Below are 16,272 nucleotides of genomic sequence, written 5' to 3'. Positions count from 1 at the left end.
GAGATGAATGTCAAAACTGGAAACCAAACCCCACTTATTTATTCCAAAATGCAATCACTGCAATGAAATCTGAATACTAAGGCTTTTTAGAAAAAATAACTCACACAGTAATATCATAAAAGAAAAATAACACAAATTTTGGACCAAAACCTCTGAAACAATGAGCCAAATACACCTTCAAACTATGTATGTCAGGCTTTTGTCTTAGCAACAGGAAAGCTGATCAATGAAGTATTACAAAAGTAACTTACACTCAATGCCCTAAACTCCATTTGATGATCTGCACCTTCCAAGTTATTCCTCAATCCTCTCTAACCTTACTATATATAGTTGCCCAGGTTTGGTTGATTAATGAGAAATAACACGCTTTTCTTCAATTAACTAACTTCAACGTGACTTCAACTTCCTAACAAACCTAATCACTTCTATTTTCTAAAAGTTGTAGCTCTTTTGACTCTCAATTCCTAAATTATAAATTATACGCTGCTCTGAGTAGTGTAATGAAGTCTCACTCCATCTTGCCTGGGAAGTGAATCATCCCTTGGTCTACTGTGTCCACTCTATACAATCTCTGTCCATAAATCACATAGCCTCCTAAGTTAGTGGCATGACTACTGAGGAAAAACAATGCCTACTTTCAAGTAACCATTAATGTAACTTAATCATGGCTCTGAAACATCAAAGCAGTGAGGCTGGCAATTTTAGTCTAGTATACCAGTGTAATTCTATAATACAATGACTGCTGTTAATCTCCTACCATATCTAGTTTATAAAACGAACTTTATTATACATGCAGAAAAAATATATACAGGGTTCAGTACTGTCCTAGGTTTCAGATACCCACTGGGGGTGCCAGAGATAAGGGGAGCTTCTGTATTGTCATTTCTCTACTTCAAACCCTAATGATTAACGTGGTCTTCATAACATGCAAATTGCTCAAGTTACCTGGTTCAAAACATGTCCCTTTCCTCTTCTATGCTAGGCTAAAGCAAGTTCATAAAATCCACAGGATCTCTCATAAGACTCAAGATACATAGTTTACTTTGAGTGCTAATGTAGTTTAAGATTAGTCACTCGATGAATATTTGAGAGAACTTCTGTGATTTTATCTTAAAGACTCTAAATTTCATGTCAAATACCTTCTCACTTTAGAGATCACTTCTTCAAAATTAGAAAGGAAGGGACTGAACATTTTATGGAGGCCAAAGAAAGCTCACATTTTAGACCCATACTGAACAATGCTCTGTTGAATCAGCACAGAAGAATGTCAGTTCATCAGACATTTCAGAAAGCAACAACAGAGCTCAAGCTAGGGAGAAGAAGAAAACTGAAATTACAACAGACACATGCTTCGACTGTTGAATGCTACCTGTATGTACCTATAACTTTAATTCTGCCTGTCCCTAATGTCTTCATAATCCATGCCATATTTGTTTTGAGCACAAAGGAAGTAACTCCGGACTCATCACTTTTCAATTTACAGTAAATTAGTTGGAAGAAAATGTCAAAATAAAAAAAATTATCTTTCAAATATCCATATTTTTCTTAGTAGTTTATTCATGGGTAATACTCTCCTCTAATTTATTATGAATAAAAAGTTCTGCTACTTCATTACAGCTTAAATATGTGAGCTAAAAAGTAAATGAAATGTTACCTCCCATGCAGGGACATTTTCTCTGAACTTCTCATTCACCATGCAGCAGATGGACATTAAATAAGCCTTGCTGGACATCTCTGGAGAATAATTCATCCAGAGATAATTTTCAAGATACTGGCTGTAAAGAGTAAAAAGGCACAAAGTATTTTATTAATTACCAACACTGTGTCACTCACCTAGAAAAATGTAACCTGCTGAAAATATTTTGAAAACTTATATTCACAAAAATACACCTGTAATCTAGGTCAATGCTACTTGCTTCGAATTTGTACTAAGAAAACATGGCTTTCAAAAATGATAGTCCTGGGCCTGGGGATTTAGCTCAGTGGCATAAGTGCCTGCCTTGGAAGCGTTGCGGTCGTGAGTTCGATCCTCGGTACCGATAAAAACAAAACAAAACAAAACACAAAAATGACAGTCCTACACTTTCAAGGTGAGAAGATAACAAAGGTTATCAACATATGTACATAGCAACATATGTAATTGTTACATCAGACCACTGGATAGTCCCTTAATCTAAGAATCTTATAAAGTAAAATACAAAAATATCTGACAAATACTATTCAAACAAAATGATATAAAGGATACTTTCACAAATAGATCTGTCTAGACAACAGCACCAACTCCTATTAGGAAAAAATTACTTCTAGAACTGAGAAAGAGACTTAATCAAAAAGAGGCTCTGGCCAGGTGTGGTGGTGTATGCCTGTAATCACAGCACTTGGGAGGCTGAGTCAGAAGGATTGTTGCGAGTTTAATACCAGCCTACAAAGTGAGTTCAAGGCCACCTGGACTGCATAGCAAGACCCTGTCTCCAGATGCTAAAACTCTTATTTTATAATGGATGGAAATATTCCCAAAACAAATGTAAGTAGTTCTCATTTCCAAAAAATAACAAGTTTCTTACCCTTCAGAGTTATAAACATCAATTACTATACTGAGCTACAAAAGGCCATCAAACAGTAATTTTTTTTAAAAGCAGGACTGTCTGCTCTTGTTTTAAATTTCTATAATATGTAATATTTCAAACACATGTAAACTGGTAAACATTTTAGACTTCATTACATTAATACAGTTTCTCTATTCCTTGTTATGCTTTACAAGTTTAGTCCTACTGGTATTTCCACGGGTCTACCTTCAGCAATCCTTTTGGGTTAACTGCAATAACCTAGGAGACTGAACAAGTAAGATTTCACCTAAAATAATGGGTCAAAGAATCTAAGTGAGAAACTAAAGTGCTATTTATAAGTGTCATTTCTTGCAAGTCTAAATTCCTTTTTTCCACTGATGTCATTTAGAATTTTAGTCAGTTAATAATGTATTGTTATTTGTCTGACATTCACTTCATGACAATTTATTGGGTATAGAATTCCAGATAGGTGGCAACTTTATATATATGATCCACTACCTTCTCTATTAATATAACTGAGAAGTTACAGTCTGTTTGTCCTTACTCTCTAGCAGATTTTAAGATTCTCGTTCTAGCTCTGTTGTTTTGAAGTGTTCCGTTTATGATTACCTACATTTCTGAAATTTAAGACTCAAGATTTATCCACTCTAGAAAATTTTTGATAGATCACCTCTTCTAGAATGTCCCTTTCCATTCTTTCTAAATCCATTATGAACTCAATACACTATCCCATTCTAGCCTTTTTATCTCCTTTCTTATTTTTATCATTAGTTTTCTTTGCCATTTTCTAGCTAATCTCAGCTCTAACTTCCAATTCACTAATGTCTTCTTTAGCTATGACTGACTTGCAATTTTATTTTGCCATTGAGTTTTTAAATTTTAGTGATTTTTTAAATGGCCATTTATTTCTGCAAGTCTGACCATTTTTAGTTTTATTTCTTGATTAAATATTCTATTTTTCTTTTACACCCATAATAATTCTAAAAATAATGATTTTACAGTATGGAATCAAGTATATAATTATCTGAACTTCTTTGAGAGAAAGATCTAAGTCTTCTGTCATCTGTTGTTCACTCTGGCTCAGCCTCATCTGCTTTGTAACTTGGGAATGTGAAGCCAACTTCACCAGTTTCCAGCTGTACCGATTACTTCATTACTTTTAACATATTCTTTCACTTCTCTGATCTTATCTTCCAGTAAATGAAGATGATACTTACTTTGCAGGACTGCTATGAGCACTAGATAAATAAAATATTTACCAATACACTTAATATAAGTTTTATGAATAATAAATATTGCTGCCATCAACAATACTGATTTTCATTTTTGGCATATGGGACCTTCATGAAATCAAAAGCTATACATTCCCTTTAATCTGAAATGTTTAGGTTGTCAGTGGCTAGGCTGGAACAACACTGCCTTAGAAACAACACTTTAGCTTAGCAGAAAGAAAACAATAGCTATCGAATACACCTCCATTTACTTCTACCAGATCATGAGAAACCAAGCAAGATAAATTACTCAGCACATGTTACACTGTAACTGCGAGAAACAGCTCAAAATATGGTACAAGTTTGCTTGATAAGATTGTTTAAAAACAAAAAACATATACCCATATCCAAAATACAGCCATCATAAATACATAAACCTTCATTGATTTAGAATTATTTTCTTTTTATTGTTGTTTGTTGCTTTGGTGCCAGGAACTGAAGCTAAGGACTTGCCAATACTGAACACAAGCTGTACCACTGAGCTACACTATGAATCTGCAGAATTATTTTCTTAACCATTTTTAGAAATACACAGAAAAAATGTAGACAAAACTTAAATCATCCTTCACCTTATCTTCATCAAAGCAATGCCTTTTAACTTACCTAAATTCCAACAGCATTATCTTTCTGATGGCAAATCTGAAAACACAAAAACAATGAACATTTAAAAAAACAGAAAATATAAACATTTCAGAGTTCTTAATGCAAGTTTATTTATAATCTTTTGAAAACTAAGCAACATATCAGATTAAGCAATCTGAGACCACAACTGCCAAAAGCTACCCTATATCAATTTCCAAAGTACTAACAATTAGGCTTTAACTACATAGGCATACCTATCTATGTCTAAATGTGAAAGGTGTTTCACATTATATCTTAATCTTAACAATGAGCCTAAATTACTGAAGAACTTTCTGTAGGAAATGTCAGATATGTCTCTTCATTATAGTCTCTTTATCAGAGAAGTACCTTGCTTCATATGAATAAATGATGCTATAGTCATGGGCACCCTGCAAAGGCAAGTTCAAATGGCCACTAATTTAGCTGCATCATTTTGTAATCTGCTACAGGTAATAGTTTCCAGCTTTGGAAATTACATATATATGAATTATGAATTTATAATGTCCCACGACGCTATAATCTTGTTAAAAATCCTAGTCCACAAATTTCTGATTTCTTAGTTTGACTGAGCAAGCAACTTCACAGAACTTTACTAAGAATGAAAGCTTTCATTATGCAAAAGCGCAGACAAAAGAGTAGAGCAGATCTCCAACCCCAATAAACACACACGTGTAAGACCTAAGGTGCACTCACCTTAGAGCACGAGATATCACATCAGAATTTCAAAGGTACACGTGAAAGTTATAATAATAACAAATACAATTTTTTTGAAAGTGCATTTAGATTTTTTTGTAAGTTACCTATGCTTTCTAAGGGCCTACATTGTATCCAACAATGTCCAAAATTTAGCAGCACATTTCACTAAATCTGTCCAAAGTTGGACAACTAAATAGAACAAACTAGGTTAATTACATACCAGTAACCTCATTAAATCAATTAAGACACGGACAGGGAGACTTGCAAGGGAACTCGCCACCGATGCTGTATCTACCCTCCTTTCTCCCTTCTGACACCGCTGAACGAAAACAGGGGTGTGGAGCCCAGTGGTCTTGTAACCCACAGGAAAAGCCAACAAGCAACCACGTGAAGACGAGGGCCCTGGTGTTTTTAACTTCTGAACTGTCTATTTCAGAGCAGTTAAATAAATAAGAAATAAATCTAACAGTGAACAACAGAAGTCAGCCATCAGAGTATATATTTATATTCTTACTTTTATTTCAAGTTCAAACTAAAGCAAAGAGTAGTATTCACTATTCATGCGTGCAAAGGTGCCACAGTCAGGATTTTTCTTTTTTAACCTAGGTGGTGGTTATAAATTAAAATTCATAGGAATACATATTTCTATTTTACGGCATTTTTGGTATTATATTTCATAGTAAAAAGACCTATACATTTCAAATAAACACTGGCAAAGGTAAACAGTTCTATAAATCACTTTTTTGAAGCATATAAACTACTTGGATAGATTCATAAAAGTATAATAATCATACAGAAGTGCTCAACTTAAGAGACTTTTGGGGCAATGGACTTTGCTTACTATTTAAGAACAGAATATTGCACAAGAGCCAGGGAACCAGAGTTTAGTACCCAATTGTGCCTCCAGCTACACAGAAACATCGTGGGCAAGTTATTTGACTTTTGGTATCTCAGTTTCCTCATTTACAAGGTAAACAATAATTACATGGTCATATGGTTATTATGGAGATGGATAAGCTACAATACGCACGGTGTCTAAGATAAGGTGGCTCACAGAAAGCACTGAAGTAAATTATTATTTTTTAGTATTTTAAAATTCAAGTTGGATAAAAATACATTAAAACAAACTTGCTGAGTCTAACAATGGCAAGACCAGTAAAAAAGGACAGCAATTTTGCAATATACCACATATTAATTAGTTGACTGAACAAAAAGCTTTTAGAAATGATCTAATTTTAAGATTCCAAAAGTAAAATTATTACATGATTACTAAGACTTGATTATTTCCCTTCTGGAAAATAGGGTTCATATGCAAAAAAAATGAGTACTGTACCTTAATGCATAATAGTATTAGCTTAATACATGCTAAACTATAAACTGCTTATTTTGATAGCCAACCAGTACATAGCTCAACAGATAATTCCCTCAGGCACTAGTGTAAAACACTCACATATAAATTTTTCAATGCATACTCCAATGCATGTATTACAGAAATGATCTTACTCAATAATGTATATAAGAAAATACAATGGCGATTATATAAGTATTGTAATAAATCTTTTTGAGTCTCACCAACGATGCTTAAAAAATTTTAACAATGCAGCCCAGCGTCTCCTTCCCTGCTCTCCCTCCCTCCTTGTCTCTGGTAGAAGACAGAGATACATTGACATAATGTATGTGGTGTACAGGGAATATCTAGAATTCCTTCAAAAAATCTTTGGTGGCTTTTAGTTATTTCATAACAAAAATTATTAGTAGAAAGAATTTAGATGTAAAATAACTAAACCAAAACAGACAAAATATTACTATGCACTAGCGTGGAAATCTCTGAAGAGTCAAGATAATTTTCAGACTGATAATCTCTTAATATAGAAGAAAGGAGGACACTAAACATCCTCTGTAGAACACCTTTATCTATATATTTGTATCTGTCCTCTACCACAGACAGAGAGGATCCTGGAATTTACCATCTGTGCCACTTCAGATGAACTTCCCCAGGCAATTTTATGCACATCTACCCTCAGACAAATTATGTTATATATCTGCTCAAATGTTGTATCTTTAGGGATGATTGTTCTCTGATCACTCAAGTGGCAGCCCTTGTTACTTACTCCCCAATAATTCATAAATCATAGCTTTTAATGTCTCCAGCATTATATCATCGCTGTACATTTTTTTATAGGTCTCCCCTGCTAGAATGAAAGGCCCAAGAGCAAGGGATTTTTATCCACCCAGTTTACTGTTTTACTTTTGGCCCTGAAATGATGCTTGATACAAAGGAGGTTCAGCCCACTCTTTTCTGGGCTGCCTACTTAAATATCCAACTACTTATTCTACATTTCCATCTGTATGCCTCTTAAGTATCTAGAATTTAAGATATTCAAAACTGAACCAATGATCTACACCCAATCATATCCCCAACAACGGTAAAAGTTAGGAATGACACTGTTAATCACTGAGCAACTTCAGCAAAACATTTTGGAGTCATCCTTGATTCCTCCGCTTTCTTTACCTGCTGCATCTAACTAACCACACAGTCTCTTTACTTACGCCTCTCTCAAACTGGCAAATCTCCTTCCTAACTTAGCACGTAGGCCATGTCATCTTTTTTTTTTTTTTGTCTTTTTCATTTCATCTTGATCTGATTCTTGTAATGCCTTTCTAATCTCTGACCTCCTGCCCCTCCAAATCCAAATTCTCTTTATCAAATGTCAACACTGTCCTTAAAGCTCTTCACTGGTTCTCTATTGTTTTTCAAATGCAGAACAAAATTCTTAACATGGCTTTGATCCTGTCTGTCACTCACTACAAGCTCATGAATCAACCACTGAAACAACAGAGCAAGACTCTATTCTGACACTAATTTTGCCTTTCTCATACTTAACAAAATTTACCTAAAATTCAAATACGTGAAAAATACCAACTACAAGAGGTAATGAAATGCGTAACATTTATAATGCTTCCACTTCCTACTAAAATAGTCAACTACCTTTTAAAATACTTGGGGGGAAACAAGCATCAAGCCTGCCAAGCTCAAGTTTCCCCTGGCCAGAATCGCTCCAAAGAACACAAACACACTTGTGTTCACTGTGGATGTCAAGGAGAAAAGCACTAAATCACACAGGATTCAAACAGCCTGTTTTGACGGTGCCAACAAAACTGGGAAGATCTAAAATGAATTCAGCTAGTTACTTCTAACTATGTTCTTTCCTCCATTAAAAAAAATCACCAGGGATATATATCCCTCAATGTATGGAACAAAGCTCAAGATATACTGTTAAATCAAAAACAAACAAACAAATAAAAAAAAAGCATTCAAAGTATAAACCCTTTTTGGTCAGAAAGGGCAGGGAACAGAAATGACACCTACATAAATAAATAAACAGGGCACTAAAAGACAGAGGAGATTTATTAATTTATTCATATATTATTCCAAAATAATTTCAATTATTTATTTAGTTTTTAAAACTGTATATTTTATATATTATGTACATATTATTTCAAATGTATGGTTTACTTGTATAATTTCAATATTTTTACCAGGAATGATCAGATAATCAGTGTAACTAAAATGGAAACAAAATTTCTATGCTTACTTTCCCTAACATTTCTTCAAAAAATAAACTCTATGGGGTTTAGTCCCTCTAACCTGAACCAAAATCAAAAGTACAAACATCATGACTCTAGTACCCACATATGACATTTTTCTAGCCACCATTGTCTCAGTGAGCAATACAAAAGAAAAAAAGGCTTCAAGTTATGACCACTGTTAGAAGCTCAGATGCGATTCAACTTGGTCCACCATTAACCTCAATGTATAAAAATTAAACTCATTCCTACCTCGATTTGACAATTTCTTTCTCATATATCTCTTCAATAACCTGTGAGGAAAAATACAAAAATTTTTAATATCTCAAACAACTTTTTTCAGACCTAAAATGATAGTTTTCAATTACTGTAATTATATATAATAAAGTAGTTTAAGACAGTTGTCAAATACTACACTATTGAAATAACATTAACAGATTTTGAAAAATAATGGCACATGCAGAAAGCAAAGTAGAAGAAAAAGGCCAATAATGTATCTACATAAAAACAGTGCCCCAGAATATTCATAAAAATGATGTGCTACGTTTCTAGGAAAATAAAAATTGACAAGATCACAATATTTTGGAAAGCCTTAAAAATATGTAAGTGCTCTCAGTCTCCATCTAAGAATCATAACAAAAGGTTTTCAAACAATATGACAGCAGCTTAAAAGTCTGAAGACAGTATATTCCACTACCCAATGAAAATGATGAGGCTGAGAAGCTTGTTTTTTTTGCATTAGACTGAACAAAACGTAGACTCTGGAGTTGGAAGCCCGATTGACACTATTCACCAGCACTGATGATGTACATGACTCTGGGCAAGTGTCTGACCTCCCTCCTGTCAGCTTCCTGATCCATGAAATGGATACTAAAATACAAAATACCATGTAAGGCTGCTATACACCAAACAGGGTATATCAAGAATTAGCAGGAACCCTGGTACATGATGAACCTTCAATAACAATCACCAGCGGGAGGAGCAGTAGCAGTGCCACTGTTAATAGAGAAAAAAATCTGCAAAAGGATGAAGTGCTTTAACATGGGATAGTAAGACAGTGTATAATAACTATAATGTCTTCTACCTGCTTGTGTGGCTTGTGTTTAGACATCTCCCACAAGGCCTTATGTGGTCAAGGTGGGGCTTTTCAGAGATGGCTGGATCTAGAATGTGTGACTGTGGGATTGATTCATGGTGCAACGCTAGGATTAAACACACTAGGATTAAGGGTGAGTGCTATCCACCCAGAGGTCCAGTAGCCTTGATAAGACAGAAGCAACAGAAAGAGGCTTGTCATTGTTGGCTGCTCTGCTGCCTTCTGCCGGCCATGAACTATTTCTCCTCTGCCAGGCCTGTCCGCCAGGCCACTCTGCCCTGGAGCCAGTTCATCACTGACTGAAACTCTTCTTCCTTGACTTTTTGTGTTGGCTGTTTTGTCTCAGCAATGAGAAAAAAGTAACTAAGACCCTCCTCAAAGTGTACTTGTCGAATAAATATTTGAAGGTGGGAGAGGGAGGTGAAGTAGGCACATCTTAGACAAGCTAGACGAAATTCTGTTGTTTCTCTTTTTATAAAAATCCAAACTAAACATGAATCTACTCATGTTTAAACACTAACCTGTAATAAACTGCTGAAGATATTCATAGATAGCTTCACCTAGAATTATCCTGTATTAGATCTGGATGAGCTGAATATCTAAAATTCTTAACTAATTAGGTTCCACTCTATCCAGTCACATTAGCATATTTCTGTTATTTTATGAGAAATTACTTTAAGGACCGTTGGCCTTAACATAGTCAGATACAAAACATATTTCGATCTTCTTATTTAATGGTATGCAATATCAACATACTTCATATAAAAGTCTCTGAGATGGTATTCCAATGAAAACAACCATACATGGGTGTGGTGGCACACGCTGGTAATTCCACCACTTGGGAGGCTGAGGCAGGAAAAACACAGTGAGTTCAAGGCCATCGTGGGCTACACAGTGAGTTCAAGGCCAGCCTAAACTTTACAAAGCAAGACCATGTCTTAAAAAAAAAGTTTTTTTAAAAACCTACACATTTAAGAATTTCACATTTAAGAATTTTTCTTTTCATTTGTATTAAACTGTTTCAATTAAACCATAAGGCCTTTCCTTTATTTAATATTATTGGTCCTTAGACTACTATATAACTTTTTCACCATTATTAAGACTTTTATCGTCCTTTCTCAAACTAAAAATAAAAGAAAATACTCAATTCCATTCTCAAAGACCTGACAAAAAACTTGCATGAAAATTTCTGTATATTATAAAGACACTCACGTGGTAATTTACAGTAATAATGAATTTGAACAATGTAGGATCTAAAAAGATTATATAAATTATGATACATAATTTGAAAAAGCATTAAATAATTACACAAGTCATATCTGGATAATGATTCTTATTCTCTTACTTGTAACCTTGATTAGTTTGATCATTTAAATCTGCTATAAACTTTTTAAAAAAACTACGGAAAGTTTATTGAATTAATCCTTAAAGAGATAAAAGGAAAATAATTATTCAAAAAAGTGTATTATAAACCAAAAGTACTCACCTTTATATCAAAAGGCGATTTTTTCTTGATGTGAGGAGCCCAGTATTTACATGCTAACTGTAAAAGTAAACAGTATAAACAATAAATTACAAAGGCATGCCACCACAGAGCTGGAAGACTCAGATCACTTAGCAAAGCGCTGTTTCTTAACAAGATGTTTACCAGTATGGGTAACAGAGCAATTCTAAATGGTTTCTGCTGGCAGGAGGCTAGTTAGATCCTTGGCCCTAGTCCATAAAAGTTTCAGTGGGCTGTGCACTGCAACTTGCCACTGTGATTTAAAACACAAGATACATGGAAGAAAAGAAAAAAACGTTGCAACAATCTCTAGGGTGATGGTACAGTCCAGCAGAAAATTGTAAAATCAAACATCTTCAGTACAATGGTAAGAATACCTGGGTCTTAATTCAGATACTCAAAATCTTTAATAAAGCACTGTAGTCTATGAACTGATTATCACAGAGAAACGGAATATTTCAGCAAATTAGCCTTCACCTAGAAATTTAAATACATACACATAAATGCATACACATAATGTCTCCAGGTATTTACATGGACTATGTAATATGGAAAAAACATATTCTGATTCTTTAAAAATTAAATTACAACAGCTGGGGATTTAGCTCAGCAGTGTAAGCACCTGTCTGGCAAGCATGGGGTCATGAGTTTGATTCCTGAATAATAAATAAGAATAAAAAATAAAAATAGATGATGATAATAACCATGCTCTCACTGAAATCTGAGTGCTTGGGGAAAAAAGACATCGCTGGCAAACACAAGATATTTACATATTTACAAAAAGGTGACTCAGCACAGTGTCTGCCACATTGGAGGTACTCAAAATAATGTCTGATGCAGGAAAAACATAGGGATAAAGAATGGAGAAGTGAAGTAAAACTTGAAATGTTACTGCTTCTGTGACGCCTTCCTCAAGCATATTTGATAATGATCATTGCTTCTTCCTCCTCTTCATTTTGCAGGTAACTTAATTCCGATGTTATACTTCTGTGTTACATTTATTGGAGTGCTCGTCTTTCTTCCTTATGTAAAAGGAACACTTAGGGAATGAGGCCTGTGTCTGCTTTACTTGTACAGCTCATCCCCTAACACAGTCAACCTGCTTAAAGAGCCTCTCCAGTCGTTAAGACACCGGCCCTCAGGAAAAGCCTCTAGAAACACACTCACTTACGTAATACCTTCCCACATCAGCAAACACTCCACCCAACAGAAAATGCTCTCTTGACAGCCATTTATTCTGTGGAATACTCATTTCCTTCTGCTGCTCCTTTTAGGCCTCCCATACTCAGCCATCTTCTCCTTCCGTCACACCTTGGAGGACCAAGTCTAATCCGTCTTGATAAATTCAGGAAGGTTACAAATGAAAATGTAAGCTTTTTCTGACTTAAACTGCTTACTGTAAATCTATCTGTAGTAACACTCCAGCAAATGTTTATTAAACGTATATCATCTCTCTTTTTCTGAGTTTCAAAAGTCTCCTTGGCTAACCCATCCTTCCTTAAAGGACATCCTGCCATCCTATCTGTCTCTAAATTCCTTAGCCTCATATAAACCAAAACCTTTTCATTCTCCACTCAGTATAGCTACAGCAGCAAGATTATTCAAACCAGCCCTAATGAAAGACAGAAAGTACTGTAAATAAAAATACAGCAGCCTAACAAAACGTGAGATCATAAAGATCTAATCTTTGACCTTTAAATTTTAACTTTGCAATCTCATTTGTTCAATAGTAATTAAAAGCACTTGTCTAATTCTGTTCTTGAAGTCTTTCCTCACATTTCTAATCTGTCATTTCTCATATTAAACAGTGGCAATCCTTTACATCTCTTAAAAGTCGCTCGCCAAATATGTCAACTCCCTAAAGCGAAGGAATGTCTTCCTTCACAGCTTAGGAGCACCCAAACATACCTAGCAATTATCAGGCATTAATGTTTGCTCCTGTGGCCCAAGTCTGCCACGGACCTTTGTTCCCTGTACTACATTTTAAGCTATAGTACATTTGTTCATTAATTCACTCATGCATTCTTTCAACAAATACTCATTATTTAATGTGTCTAGTACAATACCAAGTGCTGGGGGCACATACAGAATTAAAGACATTACTCCCTAGACTCAGCTCCCATAATCCAATGCAAGACGACATGCAGCACGATTATGTACCACGTTCTTGAGGCTGTCACATTCAGTTCTACAGCTTTATGTATTATCTTGGGTCAGGAATTCCCAAACTTATGTTCAAGCCCAATTCTTGCCAATATTTTCTACACTAACACATTCAAATGGCTTCTCAAACTTTCAATTAAACGTCTAGCAGGCATCCCAACCTTAATGTTGCCAAAACAAAATTCCTGATATTCCCCACTAAAGTTTCCTGGCCTTCCTCATCTTACAAAATTTCTAAACCACTTACCCAGTTGTTTCAACTATCCTTAATTCATCTTTCCTCTCCTCCTTCACAATACCTAACCATCAAGTTTCAGAATATAACCAGTCCACTTCATGTTTAATAGTAGAGGCTCTGTCACCTGTACCAGCTCTATTGCTATCCCTACTACTACGGCTCCCTCATCCCTTGTCCAATTTCTAAAATTTAGCCAAAGATCTTTCACAAATATTACTCACCTGATTATAATTAAATCGACTGTATTTAGATTAAAATCCATACTTCCTAGTCTCCAAAAATGTATATACAATCTGGTCCCTACATACTGTTCTTTGTTTTTTGAGACAGGCTCTCACTGTTTAGTGCAGGCTACCCTTGAGGTCACTGCTATAGCTCAGGCTGGATTTGAACCTCTGGCAATCCTTCAGTCTCAGTCCTCTGCGCGATGCAGAGTGCCGGGATGGATGTGCCCCCTGCCCTCTCACTTCTTGGGTTGCAGCCACCCTAGCCTTCTCTCCTGTTACATTCTGAGTCATTCACACTTAATATTCTCTGGACCATTTTCGTTGTTCTTCAGAAACTTGCTCAAATGTGTCAGGTCAAATGTCATCAGAGAGAAGGCTTCTGATTACTTTTAACACACTCTACCCAGCCACTATCACAACACTGTTTCCTTTTCCTTGGAGCACTTATCAATCTCTGAAACTATAACCTTGCTCTTCTTTCTAAAAATGTGAATTCCACTACAGCGGTTAACTAATAGCTTAGTTTTAGCATGAAAATACAGGTACACTGGGAAAAGGAATTCTGGTGTAGTTGAAGATGTCATGAAACAAGCCCCTCTAAACTGGATGTGGTGATGCATGCAGGTAATTCCAGTACTTAGGTGGCTGAGGCAGGAGGACTGCTGTGAGCTCAAGTCCAGCTTGAGCTACACAGCAAGATCCTGTCTGAAACAAACAAACAACAAACAAAATAAGCTTCTCTAATATAGTACAAAAGAAAGGAAATAAAAGAAGGGCTAAAATAAGGATCCCACAAAGGAAACAATGTTGAAAATTCAGGAAGTGAAATAAGGCATGGCACATTCAAATAACTGCAGCTCATTATAGTTAGGGTACAACATTAAAAGGGAGAGGAAAGAGCAGAAACTGAAGGCATCAACCGAAACCAGATCACGTAATGCCCTGAAGGACTCCAGTCATTATCCTAAGGGCACTCAGAGGTGCACAGACTTTAAGACAAGCGACATGATCAGTTTGCATTTGTGTTAACTCTGACAGTAGCAAGAAGCATGGACTAGAAAACAAGAAGAAAGGCAAGATGACACATTGGTCCAGGGAAAAAACAGTAACAACTTGACTCAGGGTTACAAAGGCGCAGAAGAGCACGTGGGTCTTAAGAGATACCTAAAATACAGAACTGTGGGCATTAAGGGAAAGGAGAACTCAAAACAAGTCTGAGCCAGGCAACATAGAAAAAAGAAGCCGTAAAGGCACTGAGCCACTCACACTTGCTCTCTGATACTAAGCAAGTAAAAGGATTAGGAATGTTGCTGCGGAGTACAAAATTGTGTTTCTCAATTCAGAGCCAACAGTGGCTCACAATGCAAGAAAGACATCTCTTTCTCAGTAGCTGGACCTACGAGGAGCATCTTGCAAGTATCACTCTGCTTGAAAACCAGGTTAGTCGGTCAAGAAAGACTACTTCTCCCTCAAGACTGGCTTTCTAGCCAATCTCACATACTTGAGACACTCCGTCCTCTTTGACTTCACTCTTTCTTTAACAAACTCCCAAATAGCAAAACTACATAAGGAGTTTTCTCTGTGTGTATATTTACAGGACACTGAACTCCTCCAAGCTGAGAGATGTCTTTCATTGTGTTATACCCAACACCAATCACAGTGGCCAGAACATGGAGTTACCCAGTAAAAACACAAGAGAGTAAGATAACCAACAAATGTCTCCTACATTCTCGCAATCCAGGAGAATACCCCACTCCAGGTCTCGGGGCCTCGACGTCCTTACCCCGCTGCACACACACACACCCAGACGACCCGAGCTCACCTGTGTCACGAACTCCGCATTGATTTGGGACACCGTAGGCGCCACGATTTTCTTGGGCTGCGCAGGGGCCGCCATGGTTGCACTCTCCTTCCGCTCCAGTAGAAAACGAAAGCAACGCCAGGCAGCGGGGACCTGGTGCACTACCAAGTATCAGCTGCTGAGCCGGGGCCACGAGCTAGATACCGCGGCGTAAGACGTCCATGGCCTTCACGGTCCCACCAACAACCCGGGCAGCGGCGCGCGCGTCCCCCGGAAGCGGAACAGAGCGGAGCCGGAAGTCAGTGCAGGCTTTGAGGCTGAGCTAGACGGCCCACGGCTTCGCCCTCCTCCCTTGCTCGCCCCCTGCTGGCGATCCGGAAGAAAACACCCAGAGCACAGGATCGGGATCACGGAGAACTGCACAGACCCTGATGGTGCTGAAGGAAGGTTCTTTGTGATTAGTGAAAGATGGGGGCCAGAGGAATGGGATTTGTGGTTTC

The 16,272-nt window shown here is 36.6% G+C and overlaps 1 protein-coding gene across 1 annotated transcript in view; it reads right to left on the bottom strand.

Moving 5' to 3' along the window:
* The window catches only part of Aqr (aquarius intron-binding spliceosomal factor), a 91,335-nt gene extending 75,275 nt beyond the window's left edge, over positions 1-16,060 (bottom strand). Inside the window, exons 1-5 of the mRNA XM_063250316.1 lie at positions 15,794-16,060; positions 11,326-11,382; positions 8,996-9,036; positions 4,442-4,477; positions 1,655-1,775 (exon numbers count right to left, since the gene is read on the bottom strand). Coding sequence (XP_063106386.1) covers positions 1,655-1,775; positions 4,442-4,477; positions 8,996-9,036; positions 11,326-11,382; positions 15,794-15,868 — 330 coding nt within the window. The 5' untranslated portion in view covers positions 15,869-16,060. The remainder of the gene's footprint in view (positions 1-1,654; positions 1,776-4,441; positions 4,478-8,995; positions 9,037-11,325; positions 11,383-15,793) is intronic.
* Between the last annotated feature and the right edge of the window lie 212 nt (positions 16,061-16,272).

This window comes from Cavia porcellus, unplaced genomic scaffold (genome assembly GCF_034190915.1).
Source record: "Cavia porcellus strain 051 isolate PalLab524CR breed Dunkin Hartley unplaced genomic scaffold, mCavPor4.1 scaffold_6, whole genome shotgun sequence".
Classification (NCBI taxonomy): Eukaryota; Metazoa; Chordata; class Mammalia; order Rodentia; family Caviidae; genus Cavia; species Cavia porcellus.
Note: the sequence above shows the minus strand (reverse complement) of the source record. Positions and strands in the feature narration are given on the sequence as shown.